The 24,303-nt window shown below is 37.2% G+C and overlaps 1 protein-coding gene across 1 annotated transcript; it reads right to left on the bottom strand.

Moving 5' to 3' along the window:
- Positions 1-870: 870 nt before the first annotated feature.
- LOC104590442 (KID-containing protein 1-like) lies at positions 871-2,730 on the bottom strand. Its single transcript, XM_010249113.3, has 2 exons — positions 1,852-2,730; positions 871-1,476 (listed from the first exon to the last, which is right to left on the bottom strand). Exons 1-2 carry the CDS (start codon positions 2,190-2,192, stop codon positions 1,068-1,070), a joined length of 750 nt encoding a protein of 249 aa, XP_010247415.1. The 5' UTR covers positions 2,193-2,730; the 3' UTR covers positions 871-1,067.
- Between the last annotated feature and the right edge of the window lie 21,573 nt (positions 2,731-24,303).

Below are 24,303 nucleotides of genomic sequence, written 5' to 3'. Positions count from 1 at the left end.
TTATATAATCATAACAGAAGATCCACATTCAATCGGATCAAAATTGGGGCTGTCTTGCGACTCTTGCTGCCCATAATCGGATCGAAGCAATTGTTTTCCTAATATCTGGGTGTTTTTTAAAGAAGACTCAAAAAAGTCTAGTTTGATCAATTGACAGAACAAATTAGGTTGGATTCATCTGCGAACAGATTGAAGTCAAATTGCTTTAATTAATTAAATTAAATCACATTCAAATTCGAATTCGAGGTTGAAAATCCATTTTCCATCCAATTTCCAAGGGATGAAATTCGGGTTTCCTTAATCAAACCGGATTCAGACAAATGGATGAGATAATGCAGCCCTAATCCAGAACCCATTTGGAATTCAATGGTGAATGACGAGCTTGGTTCCTTATCAATTCAACCTCAGGAAAAGAACAATGGGGACACGTGTCACCCTAAAAACCTATCATCCTTATGATAAAAGATTCCAATTAAACGATATGTAACCCATCAAGTCATCAACCACCAAACAGGAAAAAAAAAAGAATCTCAAAACCTAGTAAATTCCCCACGAGTCCATCTGCTCCGTCACGTCATCTCCCAAAAACCCTAATTCAATGAACCTAAAAAGGCCCAAAAATAAAGCCCATCTACCAAAGCAACGGTTGGATTGGAATTGGACTCAGACATGTAAGACTAATTTCCATCTACTCTTCTTACAGGAATATTCCATTACAAGACTTTTAAAGGAGGCCGAGAGGATAAGAACTCCACGACATGTCCAACCAGACTTATCTCGTCTTCTAAAAGCAACCAAATAGATAAGCTGATAAACAACCAACCCAATGACCCATCATCAAATCTTATCTTCTAGAAACATAAAACAGCATTAAACAAAGATATCTAATTAATTCAGAAGAAATGTCATTAATTAATGAAAACAAAGCTTGGTGATTTGTTAGATTTGCCTTGTTTTTGTCAATACCCAGAAAAGAAACAATTACAGATAAAATTATCAGTTATTGCTCCTGGTGGTTTGTGATAATGGGTGGGTGGGTGCGTGATGAACAGCTTGCAGTTGCAGAATTATGGATGATGCTGTAGATCTGTTAAACAGCTTGCAGACTTGAAGCTCCTGAACTTTCTTCTCAATGGAGGGTCCTCATCATAATCTGTGTCATCTGAGTCCTCACTGCTGTTGCTGCTGGTATTCTTTTTCTTGTTGATGGAAGTACCAAGTTGGTTCTGGTCCTTGGTTTCATCTTCTTCATCTTCATCTTCATTCAGAGGAAGGAGAGGCATGGAGGTAGGGTTGGATGAACTATAGAAAGATTTCTTCAGTCTTTTGTCCCACTTGAATGCCATCAGAGTTCTTCTCCTTTTGTTCCATGGGTTCTCTTTCTTTGTAATGCTAGTCCGACCCTCCAGTATGCTTACATCTGTTAAGTTGGCAAAGGATTTTGATCTTCCAGGGAAGAAATTTGACAATCCTCTTCTGCAAAGAACAGAGAATAAACATTTTAATATGATAATTAATTCAGAATATCATCATTTTTTCCCCTTTTTTCTTTCAATAAAACAAACCAAAGCACAGAAACCAGGATGATCAGTTTATTCTTTTTCCCTCGATTTGCTGAGAAATAATCATAAAATAATAAATGAAGAAAAAGGACAATTTTCCAACTAAGTTGAATCCATTAATGGATTAATTAAGTCATTTACATAATATTTTTAATCGATGCAAACAACGTGAACAACACAACTAGACTTGATTCATTTAAAGAAGGAAACCTAGAAATGATCAAACCAATTTTTCGGTAAGCGAAAAGATTACAAATTTTAACAAAAAAAAGGAAAAAAGAAGACTTACTTGATGGGGAGAGATTCTTCCAAGGCATCCAATGAACTCAGAGCACCACCGCCGCTCTTCAGTCCACTCTGCACCTCCTCCTCCTCCTCATCGCTCTCGTCGGGAACCCCAATCGAGGAACTCTCAGAAGATTCCAAATCCTCCCCACCAAAACAAAATCCATTAACCCTCTTCACCGGCTCACCACTCGCCGCCACCTCCTTGCCCTTCTCCTCCTCCACATCGCCCTTCCTGTTCAAATAATCCGAGAAACAACCAGAAATCCCCCTCTGTTCCCTTTCTCCCTGAAGCCCCATAGAAGGACCCATGGAAACCTCCCTGCTACCAAACACTAGAGACATTGCGCCGACGATCCCCCACTAATCGATCTATCTATACACCCGATTCCAGTACTCAGCCCTTTCCACGCCTTCTCTTTCTTCTTCTCGGTCTCCAAATTGGTGTTAGTGTCATCAATCTAAGAATAAAAGGAGAAAACCCAAGAAGGGTACGTAGGATAAGCAGAGATATGGAAAGAAAGGAGTGAAGGTTAGGAAAAACAAGGATGTGGGGTATGGATAATATGGGTATCCGCTTTGCCTGCTAATCGGGAGATCATATCGGGATCCTGTGCAAGACCGACGACCGACCAGCTTCTCTGATTTCTTTCTTGGTGTTCGTTTGATCAGACGCAGAGGAGAGAGAAATTATAAAGAGAGAGAGTGAGAGTGGGGGAGAGAGAATGAGGGATATAAGTAGAGAGAGAAGCGAGGGGGCAAAACTAACGTCCGCCGACGGCGTGTTCGCCACTAAAAGGAGACGCGCTTTGACACGTTCTCATCGGACCGGAATTACGTGGCAGTGACAGCATTATCTCCCATGTATGTATATTACAATCCCATATCCATACATGCTAAATATGTAGAGATATATATCTCTGTGGATTTCGAATCTAGTGTTTTTACGAAATGACGAAAATGCCCCCTCATAATCAAGAGAATGACGCATATGTCCTCTTATGTGTCAGCGCTGGAGAAATGACAGCCTGACCCACTCAACCGGCTGAGGGTTTCTATTCTTCTATTCTAAGCTTGTTCATTTGTTCTTATCTTTATCCAAAAGTTGCCTATTCTGGTAATTTGACCCTCTGAACCGGGTTCGTGGTCAAGGTTTGGTTTGGTATATCCTCTGAACCGGTTCACGAAATGGATTGGGTCAAACTTCATAGGTTTTGGGTCTGCATTGAGCCAACATCACCTTCCGGTCCTGTCCGGGTTGATTCCCACTCTTTCTTGGATCTTGTACTGTTCCGTCAGCAGCCGTTGGATTGGAATAATATGTCAACAGAGATTTAGCGTGAGCTTTCTTTAACCCAAAAATGTTTAATCTATCTTCCCATACAGGCCATACTTAATGTCATTACGTGGGTCAGTTGCCACGTAACCTACGTCATCACGTGAATTTGGAAGATTCCTTTTTTCTAATTTGGGAGACGTGGCTTAATTCTAAACCGTCGGATTCGTCATGCATGGAAGAAGCAAAAAGTTCATTATCACAGGGTACGTCCTACAAGGGGTATTTTAGACATTTTAACTTATGACTGTACAAAGATACTTTTTATGTGAGAGCTCTCTATCGGTCAGATTGGAATCTTTGATGTAGAAAGGGTGTGGCCCGGGGCTGGCACATGCAGGAATCCCCATTGGATCAAAACCTCTTGAAGAGATGAGAGAGAAAAGCGAATACCGTGGGCAACTGGGCATTGACGAAGATACCGTGGGCAGGTTGATGTAGACAATGATCTCATACGACCAATAGCAATAGTCGATGGTGTGGCCTGTTGGCACTGGAGTGGAGATGTGATGCATGTGAGTGATCAGCCACCAACTATTTTAACCATGGCCCACATCGATTGTTGAGCAGCATCCAATGACAATGTTATTAGTGGTTGGACCGTCCGGTCTAAAATTGAGTTGGGTTAAGTTAGTATCTGGTTCTGTTCGTATTATTGTAGAGCTGATTCGGCTATAAAGGTATACTAACTTACCATTATTTTGCGATACCGAAAAGGTATGATATCGAATACAAATAGCTTTGACCAATCAAATTCTCTCGTGAATATCTGTTGCCTTCGGTTTTACTTGGGTCACAAGATTGTACGAGGTGGTCAAACAATTCGACAACCTGCCGTCATTAGCGGGTTTTAAGTCTCATCCTTAATTCTTAATTTTTATATCTTAAGAGAAATTTTTTAATTTAAAATAAAATGGTTATTCATTTCTTTTTATGTCTTATTTTTTAAAGTATATTTATGCAATTTTTTGTCTTTCAATAATACATCCAAAAAGGCAAATAAACTCTCATATATAAGGTCAAAATGGATATTTGATAATTTTTAGAATTCAAAATTACATTCTCTGAATTCAAAGCTCAGAGTAAAGAAAAATTCACCAATACCAATATACTTCTTAATGTAATTATTGTGCTTTCAAATGTTAAACTTCAGAGCAAATGAATAGGCTCTTAGTCTTGGCAAGGCACAACTCCTTTCATGAAAAGTTGAAAACCATTAATCGTAGTGGTCTAATATCCACGTGTTTTTCTCAGCTCTATGGGCGATTCCCCAACCCTAATAAGTCTCCACTAGAATTAGGGCTACATATGGATGAATTGGATTCGGTAAGGGGTATATCTGATTTAATCCGATAAAAAATCCAACTGATCCACGAATCTGATAAGAATTCATCAAATTTTCAGGAGTATGATTCAAATTTGATTCTATTAGAATTGTAATAAAAACTTGATGATATAATATAAATAATATAATAATATAATAATATACTAGCGGTGACCCATGCGATGCACAGGACTTATTAAGCAAAAGCTAAATAATAGAAATAGTCATTTACTAAAATATCCCTTTTATAGTTTCATGGATTTACTAAAATCTACCTTATACTTAGCATTTTACTAAAACACCACTTATAATTTGCAATGGATTTAATCAATCTTCCATTAGATGATAGTGAAAAATGACAGTGTTGACCCTAATGTTCATTTAAATAAATTTAGTGAAGAGAAAATAAAAATAAAAATATCATTTTTACCCTTAATAAGACACGGGCAACCACTCTATTGGCTATATTTGGTTAAATTTGTTTTTTGTACGAAAAAGTGTTAATGGTATTTTTGGAATAAAAAATCATGGGCCTAATGGCAAAAGAAGCACTCCTTAATGAAAGGTTGATTAAGTAAATAAGTTGTAAAATATATGGGATGTTTTAGTAAAATGAAAGCTATAAGCTAGGTTTAACTGTTTAAGTAAATATGTAAAACTATAAGGTGTGTTCTAGTAAATGACCCTAATAGAAATATATAAGAGTATACAATTGTTTTATATTTTCAACTTTTTAAATAATTAATAATTATTTATATTTTATATACTACTTTTAATAAATTTTTTATAATACAAAAGTATCAATAATTAATTTCAGTTAGGTCTATTCATCAAACTGATGAAACCAACCAACCCGATCAACTTGACCTGAGTTCGTCGGTTTTCTAATATTTTAGGTCGGCTTTAGTTAAAAAATTTCCCAATTCGACCAAGTTGGATCAGTTTCACTTTGGCCTTTTGTAAAACCAACCGAAATCGACCGACCTAACTATGGATATATATTAATATTTTATATTTTAAATATAATTTTTAATATGGAAAATTTCCTGCATTTCTTAGTCTAGAATGTTTTATATCATAAATCTAATTTTTAAGTTTAAATCTTTTAAACCGACTAATCAAACCAAAAAATCGACCCAAATCGATATAACTTGGGGTCAGTTTTCACAAAAGGTCAGTCAATTTCACCTGACCAACTCCCCAACCCAACCAGGTCAATTTGGTTGGCCAAATAACCTACAATTAAACCAAACCAACTCATGAACACTCATAATTTTAGCTAAATTAATAGTCTCATCTTTGATAAATAACAAAAGTTTAATCTCCAATAATTATTAAAAATTTATAGCGAAAATATACAATTATTGAAAATATATTGATAATGAAAAAATACAATAATTACAAAAATACAATAAGTACTAAAAATATATTAACTTAGTCAATAAATAATATAATCTCAAATAATAGTTTAATCTCTAATAAATATTAATCAATAAGTTATAACAAAAATATAATAAGTACAATAAATTAAATTTAAAAATTTCAATAATAGTAGTTTAATCTTCAATAATTATTGAAAGTTTTCTGTTAAATAACAAAGCAAAATAAATTTATACATAATCATTGAAAATACATTTAACATAGAAAACAATAAATAATTACTAAAATACAATAAATATTAATTTTAGTATATATAATTATATAATAAATATGGTTTAATAGTTTAAAATTATTAATAATAAATATTAATTTTCTGAAAGTTATTTTCTCTAATTATTACTTGATATAAGTGAAATTAGTTATTTACAATATTATGTAAAAATATTAAATTATTATTAATTTCAATATTATGTTATAATTATTTTTCTACTTTTAAGATTTTTTTAAATTTAGTACATAATTTCTTTATTTTAACTATTTAAAATCTAGTTATGTTAAATATTTGTTATTTAAAATATTTATTAATTTAAATACTTAATAATATGTAAAATATTAATTATTTATTTAATTTAATTATCCATAAAATCATAATTTATACTATTATTACATATTATTAATTTCAATATTATGTTATAATTATTTTTCTACTTTAAAGTTTTTTTTTAAATTTATTACATAATTTCATTATGTTAACTATTTAAAATATTTAAATAATCTATGAAATTTTGAAAATTTTTTGTTATTTGAATTTTATTTATTTAAAGCTATTACATATTATTAAATATTTGAAAAACATTTAAATTGATAATCTGGAAAAGCATAATTTAAATTGTTAATACGTAATTTTGTGATATATTTTGTAAAAATATAAAATTATTTTTTGTGTTTTTAATAAATATTTTAAAGTTAGTATATAATTTTGTTAGAATATTTAAATAATTCTTAATTTTTTTTAATCCAAACTTTCTTTAGATAGATATAGATAAAAAGTAGGGTAGAGGATAAATAGGAATTAGAGATAGTTTAGGAGAGAAACTCTCTACTAAATTAGAGATAATTTTGGAGAATGTGGAGAATAGTAAGGGAGGTAGTTTAGGAGAAGAGATTATTTAGGTTATTGGGAAAGTGCATCTCATTGGTTGTTTCAAAAGTGATATGGAATTTAAAAAAATAAAAAATTCAAAAAAAAGGATAAAAATTCTAGATTTCCTTGTTTTAATACATATATATATATATATATATATATTATATATATATAATATATATAAATAATAGATTATATATAATGTTTCATAATTATTGGATTGTCATGACAATTGGATTGAGGTATATTCGAATTCGATCCGTTAACTAAACAGATTGACTTTTTCAATCCGGTATGATTTATTAGGATCAAGAGAGGTATCCAAAATCCCGCTCTTACCCGATCAATTTTGGTTTCGAATTGAATTTGATCCTACTTGTTTGTTGACCTAGTTACGACCAATTGGAGACCTTACCAACTTAAGCTAGTTGGCGCCTTGTCATACTTGCTTAAAAGCTGTGGTTGGTTTGGTAATTAGAAAAATCTGATGAAGAAAAGAAATTGCTTTTGAAAAGAAATTTCCCTCAATTTTTTTCTTGTTTTTATCATTTTCCATCAAATCAAACACAACTTAAACAATCTTCAAAATATGGATACACCTAGTATGCACGAATAAGCATATATCATATGTTTCAAATGCTTATTGACTTTTTTTTTCTTTAGTTTTTCTTTTCAAAGTTGCTTCCAAGCGGTTGGTTTTAGTCCTGTGTACCCCATAAAACTGGTCAAAATCTAAAACACCTCTTATTTAGAGTTTTGGGGACCCATTGATAATGATATGATATGATATGATATGCTCTGAATTTAGGCTGTGATTGGTTTGAAGGAAAAAGTAGTGAAAGGAAAGGAAAAATAGAGAAGTCTCTACAAACCTTATATAAGTTTCTCTAGAAAGCTTATATAAGTTTTTCTACCTTTTCCTTCAAACCAAGCATAACATTAATGAATATTTATTTTCTTAAATAAAGAAAAGGAAGAAAAAGAAACGCATACGTAATTGCTTGAGCACTTGTAGTTGCAGGCTCGAAAACGTCTTTATTCAAATTCAAAAAAAAAAAGTCATAGGTTTTAAAGTCTTTTAGAATTTATTTTTAGGTTATTTTATTGATGATGTACAATTTCAAACTTCTTTTCTAATTATTTTGTTAATAATACACAATATTTTGAATATCTTTTAAGTTTAATTTATTACTAAACACCAAAATTCAATGCGAGTCCAATCTGAATCCAATGGATACAATTTAAGTTTAATCTGATCCGCTGCAGCCCTACGCGACAATAATTTGGGTTTTGAAAGGTTTGAAAGCCACTGTCCGGATTGACTAAAAAATGGTGAAAAAATACCCTAAATTCCAAAGTGTGATTGCATGTGGCTTGCAATTAAGCGTTGCTCTAATGGGTTTAGAGTGCTGATTAGATATATAATATGCAATTAGAGAAAGATTAAGAGCTGGTTTAGAGATTTAATATTCAAGTAGATAATGATTAAGACTTAAGAGCATGCTTAATATAATCCATTTATTTAAGGGCGTGTATGTACGACCATTTTATTAAAAAAATATGAATTAGAGGGGTTTGTTAATTGATCGTGGACTTTGGGTTATTGGGAAACAGATATTCTAAGCAAACTTAGAATTAAAAAATATATAAATTCAAAGAAAGGGGCGGAATGCACGTGTGGTACACGTGGAAGAAGAGAAGAAGAAAACGAGTAGTGAAAAAAGATAAAAAGGGATTTTTTCCTTTTCTTTCGTTTTTTTTTTTCTATTTTTTAATTTTATAGGAACGGTTTCAGCCCACAGATTTATTCTCCAAGTAGAGTGTCACATGGAACAAGTGGAGACAATAGAAATCAAGAGATAAGATAGACAAAAGGGGAGAAAGAGTCTCATCTATGGTTTTTTTGTTTTTTTTTAGTTTAGGCCTTTAGGGCAACATCTTAGGCTCCATGACACGATAACAGGTGGATTTGAGGGAAGCCCCATGTAACCATGTACCTGCTGGTAGGGGTTAGGGGTGGATTGTGCCGAGCCGAATAGTATGAGGTTTGAGTTCGGCTCGCCAAGGTAGTACAAGGTTCAAGTTCAAGTCAAAACTTGTAAGTTTGAGTTCGGTTCAGCTCGAGCTTGATTTGAAAAAAAATGTTTTATAAGAATAAAAAATTATATATAAAAAATATTTTTTATTTGATATTTAAAAAATTAAAAATTATAATATTTTTATTATATATATATTCAAGCTTGTCTCGCGAGCCTCACGAGTCAAGCTCTATTAGGCTCAAACTCGACTCGAAGCTCGGTTGAGATAGAGTCGAACCAAGCTCGAATAACTCGTGAAGAGCTCGGCTCATGGCCACCCCTAGTAGGGGTGGTCATTTCAGCTGGGCTTGAAAATTGTGGCCTTGGACCTAGGTTTTGTGTTCATGCCCAACCCAATTTAGGCCTAGGGCCTGCATCAAGCTCCAAAATTTTAGGGTTGGATATGAGTGCGACCAGTCCAATATATGATATATTGTATATTTAATATATAAATATTATAACGTGGCACTTATAATATATATTATATAATCATCATCATCATCATCATCATCAATATTGTTCATGTCTTATCCCAAATATGTGAGATCGGCTATATGAATCCTATTTCGTCAATCTATCCTATTTAAAGTCATATCCATTGTTAAATTAACATTACTTAAATGTGTAATAAATCACATCTTCTAATAGGTGCAGTTACTGGTCTTCCACTCTTTTATTTTATCACTTATTGGAGTAGTAGTAGGTTCCTGCAAATAACTTCATTCCTAATCCTATATTTTTTAGTTTTTTGGATGAATTTTCTAGTTTTTTCGGTATTCACCCAGTATTCACATTTTTGTTACATTCAATTTTTAGACATATTTCTTGTTTGTCACTCATTTTTCTCCATATAACATGCTATTTAATATATAAAATGTAGGATTGGCTTGACTCGGCTTGAGCCAGCCTCACCCATGTTTACCCCTAGCTACTAATAACCCAATGGTATGCTAGTCTCTTCATGTGGTGGATGTTGGTGGACCCGTGCGTGGATCCTACCTGGTTGCGCTACTAACCCATTAACCAGCTAGCTGGGTCTGGTGTATAACAAATCCGGATCTGCTTCTCGCCACATTGTATGTAAGTGTAGCATCCATGTAACCAACCATTCATGAGTGAACATGCCAATATTCTATCTATACGAGTTCAACTCATGAGAAGCTCAATTTGGACTCTTTTTATATAGGTTCATTTGCTAATTGAGTTAAACTCAAGGCTAATGAAACTCGTCTCATGAAAATTATGAGTCTAATTGAACTTATATTATAATATATTTAACATTTTTATATAAATAATCTTTTATATTCATAATTTTAAATTATATAGATAGATAATTTTTTATGTGAATTTTGGCTCATTGCCAAGCTTGAGTCAAGTCGAACTTGAACATATAAGCTTCTAAATCAAGCCAAATTAGAATTTATGTTTCTGAGCTTGAATTCAAACCTCATGTTTTTCTATTGAATCAAACATGGTTTTTAAAACCAACCCGGTGATCGAACCGGTCAGGGGTCCAGTTACCGGGTTGAACGGTCCAACCGTTCAAACTGAATACACGGCCCGTTCTGACAAAAAATATCAAAAAAATAAAAGACGACCAAAACCGTTTGATCAGTTTGAACGATTAACCACCCGGTTCAACGATTCGTTGACCAAAATCAACGATTTTAAAGAAAAATCCAATTTTTGGGAAAAACGAAACTGATCACCTGACCAGTTTCCAATTTTTCCAATCTAACCGTCCGATCCAATCCGATTTTAAAAACCATAAAACCAAATTCAAATAGTTAGATACTCGTCTGGTCTCAGCTTGAATCCTCCCATTCAACTACCAAAAAATATAATCTTATGACTTGATAGAAGATTGGATTATATTTTCATGTTCATCTTGTTTTGAATGAGTAGATCAGGACCATCGTACAACAAGTGGACAACTATGCAAATCAATTAAATAGAAAATCAACTTGAGATATGATTACAAAAATTTGTTTGATATGCAAATATTTGGATGACGAGAAAAAAATTAACTTGAAATCCATTGGAAATTAATGCTTATATTAGATGGTTGAATGCTATCCAATCATGTTACAGCCGAAGATGTGGGCCTCACTTTGAAAATATCTAGAACATTATAACTTCTGAGGGCTTCGGAGTCTGTTTTTATTTTAAAGTGGGTCCCATCTACAATACAATTAAATTTTGTCTTTCCGATTATTTTATTTGTTTATTTCTATTAGAGTTGTAAAATGGGTCCGGGAGTTACCTTTTGGAGGATCGAGGCCTTCCACACAAGATCATCCATTAAGTTCTTGTGTGAGTGAGCCCTAGCACTCTAGCCTTCACTTCATGCAATATCTCCCCCCTTTCCTTCTTACCGTCCTAGAACTCATTGCTACCTTACCTTCCGGCCCATAGGCGGATTGGATGGACGAATAAGACATATTGTATTGGACCGGTTCAGATTTAATGATCTAAAGTATTTGTTGGATTGAATTGGATCTAATCCATCTTTAATGGATTTATATTGGGTTAGGTTGGCTTGAACTGATATTTGATTCATTTATAGAAGATAAAAATACATGTGTTAATAGATTATGTTTGGATTTGACCAATCTAAATTAAAATCAATTTGAATGGATTGGATAGTTTAGACATCAAATTGGACCAGTCCAAAATGATTCAAAGCATTCATGAGATTGGATTGGATCTAGGCCATTTGTAATGGATGACCTGATCGGATTGGATCAAACTTGGTCCAATTGACACCCCTATAGCAGCATGGGTATACTGGCCATTTGTCTAGACATATGGCTAGCCATCTAAAAAATAAAATAATCAAAATTAATCACAAATCAGGCTTGGTACGTTTGGTAATATTGTATATTCCCAAGAAAATTGAGATAAAATTATCCAAATATATTGCATATGTTGAACAACCTATTTTATTGGCTGAAGACCTAGGCTAGGAAGATTTTTACAAAAATCAATAAATCTCTAATTTAAAAATAAATCTAGAGATACTACTAGAGTAAATGCTTTAAAATTTTTATTCATATAAAAAATTAATTTTTACTTTGTCAAATCTTAATTCTAATTTTTCTCTTAGATCTAATATTTAAACTTCCAAATATGATATTAATTATATTTGTGTCATGAGACATTTTGTTGGTAGAAATTGGTTTTACAAAAAAAGAATTTTAAGTTTTACAAGACTTGGATGACCACATACTGACCTAGCAATTGGTAGTAGTATATTAAATACTTTACATACTTATGGTATTCAAAATAAAGTTTTTTTTTATTAGTTTTGATAACGATAGTAATAATTAGAGGTATAAATCGGGTCATTTAGGCCATGCCCAAATTTGGGCCAGCCCGGCCCGGCATGTGGGTCGTGCCAGGCCCGACACGTGAAGGGATGAGAGATCCATCCTATGGACGCCCAAAGATTGCGGAATTAGGGGGCGAATTTCAAAAATTTTTCTCTCCCTTCAACTGGGAATCATATTCCCTATTTAGAAAATCATATTTTCAATGATCATTCTTGAACCTTAAATTGAATCAGATCTGAACCAAAAGAAGTAGGAGAGGATTATAACTGATACGGAGAAGTAGTATCTCCCAACGGATGTGTTCACGCCCAAGGAAGGATCCAAAAACTGCTCCCACTGAAGATGGCACAGTGCAGGATGGAGCAGAATCAGTAGTGTTCTTCTCCAAGAACTCTGTCCTTCGCAAGAAACAGTAGGATGGTACGTGAGCACAGCTTCCTTTCAATCATTTCTTAAAGAACTGATGTCAAGATCCAATCTTGACTTCTCCCACAACTGGAGATCGAACTGGCAAACAGGGCGGCAAGAACAGGAAGGCAGCAAGAGAGTCTTCGCAGGGTGCAGAATTCTCTCTTCTTGTTTTCAGCACTAAAGGAAATCTGATGTGTATCTCTTAGGCTGCCGCCCCTTCTTTTGTTAACCTAAAAGATCAACTTCTAATCCAATTATGATTTGGATAAGACTTCTCTTTAGGTGATAGGGATAAACCGTTATCTTATCTGCAGATTAGATTAGCTTTCCCCTAATCTCATTAGGAGGTTTCTAGATCTGAATCATATTCAGATTTGGACTCTCTAAGTGGATAGGATTAAGACCCTATCCTATCTGCTAATCCATCTCAGAATTCTTCCCTTTAATTAACTAAATGAATAGCCCAGTTCGAAATGGGCTTTAGACCTATTAAGCTTATGTGCTCACTTATCCTTCCTAACTGCTGCCCAGTTGGGCTTCCTTGTATGGCGTGGGACCCAAGCATTGATCTACACATTAGCCACATGGGTTCGGCCCAGCCTTTGTTACAAGGCCTGGCCGAATACACTGTTAAAGATAGTGCACCCCCTGAAACCCATCAAATGGGCTATATGGGCCCAACACTTACCCTAAGTGGTCCTTGGGACAAGCCACCTTGTAACACCCAGGGACTGTGGGCAGATGTAAGATTAGCCCATTAGGTATTATCCTCAATGGTCTTACACTTAACCTCTCAGCCCATAATGATCATACACTACCCGACAAGAGAGGACCTCTCCCTCGGCTGCAAGGAACAATGTTGCACTCTCTGCTTATATGGATCCCGGGAATTAAAACCTTCTCGTAAACATTTTAGAAACCATAATATATATACTTTTATATCTCATATAAAATATACTTTGCAAAACAAATCTCAACGGTTGAAATCGGCTGCCGGCAGTCTTGGTTTCCATCAGTGAGAGTGCAACCCCGAACATTACCTTTGTCCGACAAAGGGGCTGATCTTGTCACTATGATCACCCACTCAGATGAATTCTCGGACTGTCCCAACATACCCAGGTTTTGACCCCTGCTAAGGATCTCACTGATTGGTACATCAAAGACAGCCCGATCTGACACCTAGTGCAGTATCATAATCGAGTCTAGGGGTCGGGTGTAACTTTCCAATTTTGCCCATCAATCTCCAAGGTCCAGGGCAATACTGGAAATCTGGTCCAGTTCAAAGATTCAATTAATCCTATACTGTATGTGCGTAGGGTTTCACCCTGGCAGCTGAGACAGGCCACCCCAACCGACTTGGTGGCACCACAGTGTCAGCCTTGTCAGGATAGGTCTCCCCAGACCGACCCACTGGCTGTGAACATTCTAAACTAACACGAGTCTCATTAAGTGTCCAGTTTAAGGGTATTACAGAGAAACATACCAAGGGAACATGAATCAAATATGCACTTTTATTCATTTACAATAAACTCATAAAGTACATCATTCTGATTGAAGCTAAGGGCATACAAAACTGTCTAACAGCTCCCACTTGCACTTAGGTTCAATCAGGTACTAGCCGGAGTCTCATGCTTTCCACGTGTTTCTCAAACACTTTCTGTGATAGTGGCTTTGTCAATGGGTCTGCTACATTTTCCGCTGACACCACCTTCTGAATCAAGACGTCCCCTCTACCAACAATCTCCCGCAGTATGTGGTACTTCCTCTCGATGTGCTTTGACTTCGAGTGGGCTCGTGGCTCCTTAGCCTGAGCAATGGCTCCATTGTTGTCACACAACAATGGGATGGGTGATGTGCTAGACGGAACTTCTCCCAACTCGTGAACGAACTTCTTCATCCACACGACTTCTTTGGCAGCCTCACTTGCGGCAATGTACTCGGCCTCGGTCGTGGAGTCTGCAGTGGACCCCTGTTTGCTGCTTTTCCAGCAAACAACACACGATCCTATCGTGAAAACATATCCAGATGTAGACTTTCTATCATCTAGGTCTGATTGGAAATCGACATCTATATACCCTTGGATCTGTAGTGAGCTACTGTCGAATACTAGACAAAACTCTTTTGTCCTTCGAAGGTACTTAAGTATGTTTTTCACAGCAGTCCAATGCTCCTGCCCTGGGTTGGCCTGAAATCTGCTTACTACACTCACTGCCTGAGCTATGTCAAGACGAGTGCACAACATGACATACATGATGCTCCCTACGGCTGAGGCATAAGGAACGTCTTTCATGCCATCAATCTCCTCAGAAGTCTTGGGAGACATCTTCTTGGAGAGAGTGACTCCATGCCTGAAAGGAACATTTCCTTTCTTTGAGTTTTCCATGCTGTATCTCTTGACTATTTTGTCAATGTAAGCAGATTGGGATAATCCAATTATCCGCTTCGATCTATCTCTATAGAGTCGAAAACCCAACATATAGGAGGCTTCTCCAAGATCTTTCATGGAGAATTGCTGTAATAGCCATACTTTCACCGTAGTTAACATACCTACATCATTCCCAATGAGTAGAATGTCATCTACATACAGAACTAAGAAGGTAACCTTATCTCCATTGTACTTCCTGTAGACACAGGGTTCATCCGGATTCTGCTCAAAGTCAAACGATTTGACAGCAGAGTTAAAACGAATGTTCCAACTTCTAGAAACTTGCTTAAGTTCATAAATGGATCTGTTAAGTTTACATACCATGTTTTCCTGTCCTGCAGCAATGAAGCCTTGCGGCTGCTGCATATAGATATCTTCAGTAAGATCTCAATTCAGGAATGCAGTTTTGACATCCATTTGCCAAATCTCATAATCATGGTATGCTGCTACAGCTAGCAGGATCCTAATGGATTTAAGCATGGCCACAGGCGAAAAGGTTTCCTCATAATCGATGCCCTCTTTCTGAGTGTACCCTTTCGCCACCAGATGAGCCTTGAAGGTCTCAACCTTACCATCGGGGCCCTTCTTCCTCTTGTAAATCCATTTGCAACCGATTGCTTTTACCCCGGAGGGTGGATCTACTAGAGTACAGACTCTATTGGTCTCCATTGATTCCATCTCTGCTCTCATGGCCTCCACCCACTTTTGGGAATCTATGTCCAACATAGCTTCCGCGTAAGTCAAGGGATCCTCCTCACTAGTCAAGGTTTCCACCAGGTAACTATCCTGATCATAACCATAACGGACTGGTGGCTTGGATACCCGAGTGGATCTTCTAGGTTGGTCACTACATGGAACTTGTGGGACATCTCTCACTGCTCCTGTGCTCTCCTCATCAAAAACAATTTCTTGACGATGGGTGTCCAGGATGTAATCGGTTTCCAAGAATTCCGCATTTCGACTGCAGAACACTTTCTGCTCACTTGGGTCATAGAATAGGTAACCTACAGAGCCTTTTGGGTAGCCTACAAATAGGCAACAACTGGTCTTGGATTCCAACTTGTCTGCACTCGTTCTTTTAACGTGTGCTGGACAACCCCAAATCTTCAAGTGTCTGACACTTGGTTTCTTTCCGGTCTAAAGTTCATATGGAGTATTCGGAACCGATTTGGTTGGAACCCGATTTAGCACGTAAATCGCAGTCTCTAATGCGTGACCCCAAAAGGATGTGGGTAACTCTGAGTGTATGAGAAGCGACCGGACCATATCCAATAAGGTCCTATTCCTCCTCTCTGAAACACCGTTAAGTTGTGGTGTAGCAGGATGAGCTAATTGTGATACTATCTCATTGTCCTTTAAATAGTCCCTGAATTCGTCAGAGAAATACTCGCCACCTCGATCTGATCGAAGGGCTTTAATTTCTCTCCCTAACTGTTTCTCGACCTCTTGTCTAAACTCATTGAACTTTTCAAAGGATTTAGATTTGTGTCTCATTAGGTACGCGTAACCATATCGTGAAAAATCATCTGTGAAGGTGATGAAATACACGTGTTGATTTCGTGTCCTAACACTCAGGGGACCACATACATTAGTATGTATTGGGTCAAGTGTGCCTGTACATCTTTCAGGCTTACCGTTAAATGGTCGTTTCGTCATCATGCCTTGTAGAAAAGGCTCACAAGTGGGAAGATCTTCTACAGTTAGAAAATCCAAAGGACCATCCTTTACCAATCTTGTGATTCGGTCAACACCGATGTGGCCAAGTCGGTAATGCCACAGACACGTGGGATTAACTATATCACGGGCTCTCTTCTTAGGGATTTCAGCCGACGTAGTTTCGGTTATGTTAGTTTCTAGAGAAGGATGTAGAACATTGAGACCGTTCTCTAGTTCCCCGTATGCGATGAATCTGTTGTTTCTTTTAATAGTAATCGTATTACTAAAGAAGACAGAATAACCATTTGCACACAGTTTTGAAACAGAAATCAAATTTCTCCTTAAATTTTGTACATAAAGACAATCTTTCAATACAATTGTTCATTCTCTAAAAAATAACTCCACGGTTCCTATGGCCGCGGCTGCAACAGTTGCATTAGTCCCCAAGTAGAATGTGACTTCTCCTTCACTCAGCCTTCTGCTTACCTTGAACCCCTGCAGTGAGTTACACGCATGAGTTGAAGCCCCGGAGTCAATACACCAGGACGCAGAAGCTACCAATAAATTGGTTATAACACAAGTTTCGAAGTTACCTTTTTTGGATTCCAGGTAGGTAGGACAATTCCTTTTCCAGTGGACGGTCTTCTTGCAGAAGTGACATGCATCCGATGCTTTGTCTTTCTTCAGCTTCTTGCTCTTAGTGGTTTTCTTCTGAGGCTTATTTGCCTTCCTCTTTCCCTTGCCTATCTTGCCAGTTTCAACAAGCATGGCTACAGGCTCATCCTTTCTAATTAGTTCTTCAGCTCTTTGCAACATATTGCTGAGCTCTTGCAAGCTGACATTCAACTTGTTCATGTTATAGTTCATGATGAATGGATTAAAGGAAGGAGGCAAAGAATTAAGGATAGCATCTATCTAGGTTGCAAGGTCCAGCCCGGATCCAAGAGCCTCCAGTTCGTTGATGTATCCCATCATCCGAAGACAATGGTCGTGAACTTGTTGACCCTTGGACATTTGTGCGGTCATGAACTATTTCAAGACCTTTTGTCGAGTAGAACGATTATGCTCTTCATACATTGTCCTGAGACTGTCCAATATGTCTTTGGCAAGTTTAATTTGATCAAACTGCCTCTGTATCGGGTTGTCCAAGGAGGCAATGATGTAACACTGGGCAAGGGAGTTTTTCTCCTCCCATTCTTGATAGTCTCTCCTTCAGGCCTCAGAAGCCCTATCACCCGGACGCTCCGGGGTAGGATTCTTTGCCACTTTGTCTTGCTTTTCAGAAGCTAGGACCAGCATCAGGTTCCTGTACCAGTCAGCATAGTTTAGGCCCTTCAACTTGTTGTCATCAAGCAGTTTCGCAAATGATCCGTTTGCCATTTTCTGATAAAAGAGCAAACATCATTCCACAACCTAATTTGATTCATGTTCATTTCATAGACATGGATTTTAATCTACGTTCCATTTCCATTTATTCATCTCTGAGATTTCCCTCCTTTCTCAGTGACGGAGACCACGGGTTGTCTCTGGAAATGTGGGAAATCACATAGGGTGCATGGAGCCAACTGTTTCAGCTGCATAACCCCACCACCTTTCTGTGAAGGATCATATCCACTCACCATATGAGTTTTCCCTCTGGCCTTTGTCAGACAAGGTTCAGAGCCGTTTTCAGGTAAACCTTTCTGTCCAGTGAATGCTTACCCGTCATATTCATGAACGCCAAGGTACCGTGAGAGAGTTCCCATTTTCTGGTGAAGCCTCTCCCACATCGGTCTATAGCCCCTATCATCTTATGAAACACTCAGACAAGCCCAACAGCAAATGGATAGCCCATTTTCTGGTGCATTTCCTCATTACTGAAGGACCCATCCTCATGCTAATGATGGAAGGCCTTTAGAGAGTTCATCATATGAATCTCCCTATCACATGCACTTATATTAGCTGGAGGGAACAGTTAATTACGCCCTAGTTCTCATTTTAGGTCAAACCATAGTGGCTCCCACTGACTTTCATAAAGCCAGATTTCGGTGGGCCTGAATCAGCTAGGGTTCCGCACGTAACCTCTTGATGAGGTGTGGGGCCCACCACTGAGGGAGGTTATCCAATGACCAAAAGGGACACCATGGCAATGATGTGCATTCAGCCATGGTGTGCACAAGAGCCACTGTCGATGGAGCATGGGCCAAGTACTTATGGCCCATGTACGTAGCACATCACACATCCATACATCACATGCAGGGATAAATTGATCCAATCAATTAATCATCTGTAAGGCCCATTTGAAGCCCATTTTAAATCCATAATATTAACTATTAATATTATCTAGGTATATGGGCCGAATGGTTCAACCCATATAGCTTTAAATGTCAAGTGGGCTTTTAGCAGTTTTAACCTTTTAAAACTGGGCCTTTACAGGTTGGGCCGAATTAACCATTTAATTAAACACCAATCCTTAGGCCCATTAGTGGGAAAATTAGGGCTGACTTTCAACCTTGATTAAACCCTAGATTCGGTTCAAACTATTTGAACCAATCTTGATTTGAATGGGTCTAGGGTTTGATCTTTAATCAAATCTTTAATTCAAGAAAATAATATGAAATTAAATACTGATAAAAGAAAAACAAGAATGAGTCAATCAGGGCTATTCGCACAATCCATCCTGCAAAACAGCGGTTAGATCACAGAATGCAATTTCACAAACTGCAAATCGCAGATAGCGATTCTCCCATCTACGAAATCTCCTTTTCTGCGAAATCTCCTTTTCTACGCCGCCATCTTCGATCCAAAATAAATTAAATAGAAATCCTATTTCTATTAATAATTACATCAGATCGAATACCTATACATTGAGTCTAGAAAATAAAAAAAAATTATTTACAGACCAAAAATAATTTAAGAACTGCAAAATCGCAGGTTCCCTGCGCAAACCAAGAATTCGATCTCCTCTTGTACGAACAGCCCATAAATCAAGAAAATCATAAAGAAAAATTCTAAATAATAATCAGATTTATGTAAAATTAATTTCAGATTAATCGCCCATTAATTTTGGGAACAGAATCGGGTAGAACACCTTCTGCCCATTTGCGCAGGTTCAGATCTGAAACAAGATGGTTCAAGATTTGAACCTGGCTCTGATACCACTGAAGGGACGAGAGATCCATCCTATGGATGCCCAAAGATTGCGGAATAAGGGGGCGAATTTCAAAAATTTTTCTCTCCCTTCAACTGGGAATCGCATTACCTATTTAGAAAATCATATTTTCAAGGATCATTCTTGAACCTTAAACTGAATTAGATCTGAACCAAAAGGAGTAGGAGAGAATTATACCTGATACGGAGAAGTAGTATCTCCCTACGGATGTGTTCACGCCCAAGGAAGGATCCAAAAACTGCTCCCACTGAAGATGGCGTAGTGCAGGATGGAGCAGAATCAGCAGTGTTCTTCTCCAAGAACTCTGTCCTTCGCAAGAATCAGCAGGATGGTACGTGAGCACAGCTTTCTTTCAATCCTTTCTTAAAGAACTGATGTCAAGATCCAATCTTGACTTCTCCCACAACTGGAGATCGAACTGGCAAACAGGGCGGCAAGAACAAGAAGGCAGCAAGAGAGTCTTCGCAGGGTGCAGAATTCTCTCTTCTTGTTTTCAGCACTAATGGAAATCTGATGTGTGTCTCTTAGGCTGCCGCCCCCTTCTTTTGTTAACCTAAAAGATCAGCTCCTAATCCAATTAGGAGCAGCTTATCCAAATCATATTTGGATAAGACTTCTCTTTAGGTGATAGGGATAAACCCTTATCTTATCTAAAGATTAGATTAGCTTTCCCCTAATCTCATTAGGAGGTTTCTAGATTTGAATCATATTCAGATCTGGACTCTCTGAGTGGATAGGATTAAGACCCTATCCTATCTGCTAATCCATCTCAGAATTCGCCCCTTTAATTAACTAAATGAATAGCCCAGTTCGAAATGGGCTTTAGGCCCATTAAGTTTATGTGCTCACTTATCCTTCCCAACTGCTGCCCAGTTGGGCTTCCTTGTATGGCGTGGGACCCAAGCATTGATCTACACATCCGCCACATGGGTTCGGCCCAGCCTTTGTTACAAGGCCTGGCCGAATACACTGTTAAAGACAGTGCACCCCCTGAAACCCATCGAATGGGCTCTATGGGCCCAACACCTACCCTAAGTGGTCCCTGGGCCAAGCCACCTTGTAACACCCAGGGACTGTGGGCAGATGCAAGATTAGCCCATCAGGTATTATCCTCAATGGTCTTACACTTAATCTCTCAGCCCATAATGATAATACACTGCCCGACAAGAGATGACCTCTCCCTCGGCTGCAAGGAACAGTGTTGCACTCTCTGCTTATATGGATCCCGGGAATTAAAACCTTCTTGCAAACATTTTAGAAACCATAATATATATACTTTTATATCTCATATAAAATATACTTTGCAAAACAAATCTCAACTGTTGAAATCGGTTACCGGCAGTCTTGTTTTCCATCAGTGAGAGTGCATCCCCGATCATTACCTTTGTCCGACAAAGGGGCTGATCTTGTCACTATGATCACCCACTTAGATGAATTCTCGGACTGTCCCAACATACACAGGTTTTGACCCCCACTAAGGATCTCACTGATTGGTACATCAAAGATAGCCCGATCCGACACCTAGTGCAGTATCATAATCGAGTCTAGGGGTCGGGTGTAACTTTCCAGTTTTGCCCATCAATCTCCAAGGTCCAGGGCAATACTGGAAATCTGGTCCAGTTCAAAGATTCAATTAATCCTACACTGTATGTGCCTAGGGTCTCACCCTAGCAGCTGAGACAGGCCACCCCAACTGACTTGGTGGCACCACAGTGTCAGCTTTGTCAGGATAGGTCTCCCCAGACCGACCCACTGGCTGTGAACATTCTAAACTAACACAAGTCTCATTAAGTGTCCAGTTTAAGGGTATTACACAGAAACATACCAAGGGAACATGAATCAAATATGCACTTTTATTCATTTACAATAAACTCATAAAGTACATCATTCTGATTGAAGCTAAGGGCATACAAAACTGTCTAACAACACGATGGTCCAGGCCGTGTTGGGCCTAGGGTTCTAGGTCCACAGGCCGGCATAGCATAGCCCGCGGGCCCATGTGGGCCACGCTCACCTGCTCGATGAACTAACCATTGGGACTAATTCCAACGTTTTGGGTTTTTTTACAAAAATACCCCCAACAACTATAAATGGCTATATAGGGGGTATTTATGTATTTTGGTTTTGGGGGGAGAAAGAATGACACAAATGCCCTCCAACAACTATATAATAGCTAATTTGGAGGGCATTTTGGGTAAAGTGATAAATAACTTTACAATGGCCAAAATATCCCTCCCAACAAATAAAAAATGGCTAGTTTTTAGGGTATTTTGAGCAATTTAATTATTTTCAATTCCTATAAATATCCCTATCCCCCACCGTTCTCATCACACTAATTCAACAATTCTCTTAATCTCTTCTCTAGTTCTCAATCTCTTAATCTCTCATACATTCTCTAATTCTTCAATTTTCAACTTTATTGAAGTTTAACAAGTAGAAGGCTTGCTCAACAGTTCAAGTATCTCAAGTTAGCAATTTGGAAGGCTTGGACTCTTGGAGTTGAAAGGTTTCAATCGTTGAAATCAAGTTGGGATTCCGAACCAGCAATCTGGGTAAGTGCAATTAAATTAATTTTTATTTTTTTAGAATTAAAAAAATACTCGGCTCCTCTCAAAATCAATTCCCCAACATTTTCAATGTCAACAATATTCAGTTGCAACATGGTAGTGTTAGCACCGACATGGATGCTATTGATATTGACGGAACTTAGAAAAAGAAGGCCACTAAGTTTATTAGCATAGTTTGAAAAATATTTAAAGTAGAGGAGGTTCAGGGGAAGGGAAAAAGAACTATTTGCCAAAAATGTAGGAAAGACTTTAGCTATTGTAACAAGGGTGGTACTGGTCATTTGGGCAAACATTTACTCACTCATGAAAAAGAAGAAGAAGAAGAAGGGAGAGAAACAACGCAAACACAAATTGGGCGGGGGGGGGGGGGGGTTGGTACTTCTAAATTCTAGTAATTAAGCACATGCGTTGCTCATAAGAAAATTTTCTTCATATTAATTACTTGAATTTTAGTTATATCATACTTAAGATAAAAGTTGAAAATTAACAAAAGTAACAATATGATTAAAAATAAACTTAAATATTTGTTATTCAATTATGACATCATGGGTTTCTTAGAAAAGTTGGATCATTGACTCACCATCTAGATAAGAAAATAGCATTGCTTTTGGATTAGTTTTAAATTTGGGAAAATTATAGTTAGAGCCAGCTATACAATTAAAATTAAGCTACAAGTTGGTCCATAAACCAACATAATTCTGACAACCGGTTCTAAATTTTAAATTATAAAAACCCTTGCCATGTCATTGGAGGCTTATGTGGTTGTTTCCAACATGGGACTCTTAATCCATGTTGAACACAACAAAAAGCTTATACTGAAATTGCCCTTTAATGTTGGGTGATTGGAAAATAAAAAAAAAGGGTTTTTAGTCTCTCTCTCTTTCTCTCAATCTCCCTCACACCATCTCACTCACAATCATCTTTATCTGCTCAACGACTATGTGATTTGAAAAAAAATAAAAATGGTTTTTGGTTTCTGTATTTATGTTCTCTATATCAATTTCTCTCATTCTCTCTCTCTCTCTCTACCTATCGTTCTACCTTAATCTTTCTCATTGTCTTTCTTGGTCGATTTCTTATTCTCCCTTAATTTCTATCATTCTCCTTCAATTTCTCTCCCACTCCCTCTCTCGTTTGTTTTATTTTCCTACACACTTATATGGTATTAATCAGATCATATAAAAGAACATGAGACCAACTTGGTATGGTTCAAAAACAATTACACCAATTTGATAAAAATTCACAAGAAACTCTTGGCTATGAAATTTACACCAACTGTAGAACGATAAAGATTGAGGGAGAAGGAGATATTGACTGAGAGGGAGAGTGAAGGAAAAGAACGAGAAAGATTGAGGGAGAACAATAGAGAAAAGGGAGAGAGAGAGAGAGAGAGGTTTTGATTTGGCTACAAACCAAAGCTAAGAGATAGAGGGAACGGGAGATCGAGAGATGACTGTGAGAGTGAGAGAGAAGGGAGATCGAGAGACAAAGGGAGTGTGAGAGAAACTGAAAACCTATTTTTGGTATAGGTTTTTTGCTATGTCTAACATGGTCTAAAAGTCCCATGTTGGCAACAGCCACATAAGCCTTTGATGACATGGTGAGGGTTTTTATAATTTGAAATGTAGAGCCAGTTGTTAGAGTTTTGTTAG

This window comes from Nelumbo nucifera, chromosome 8 (assembly GCF_055504915.1).
Source record: "Nelumbo nucifera cultivar China Antique chromosome 8, China Antique-T2T, whole genome shotgun sequence".
NCBI classification, from domain to species: Eukaryota; Viridiplantae; Streptophyta; class Magnoliopsida; order Proteales; family Nelumbonaceae; genus Nelumbo; species Nelumbo nucifera.
This window is presented reverse-complemented; position numbering and strand designations above follow the sequence as displayed.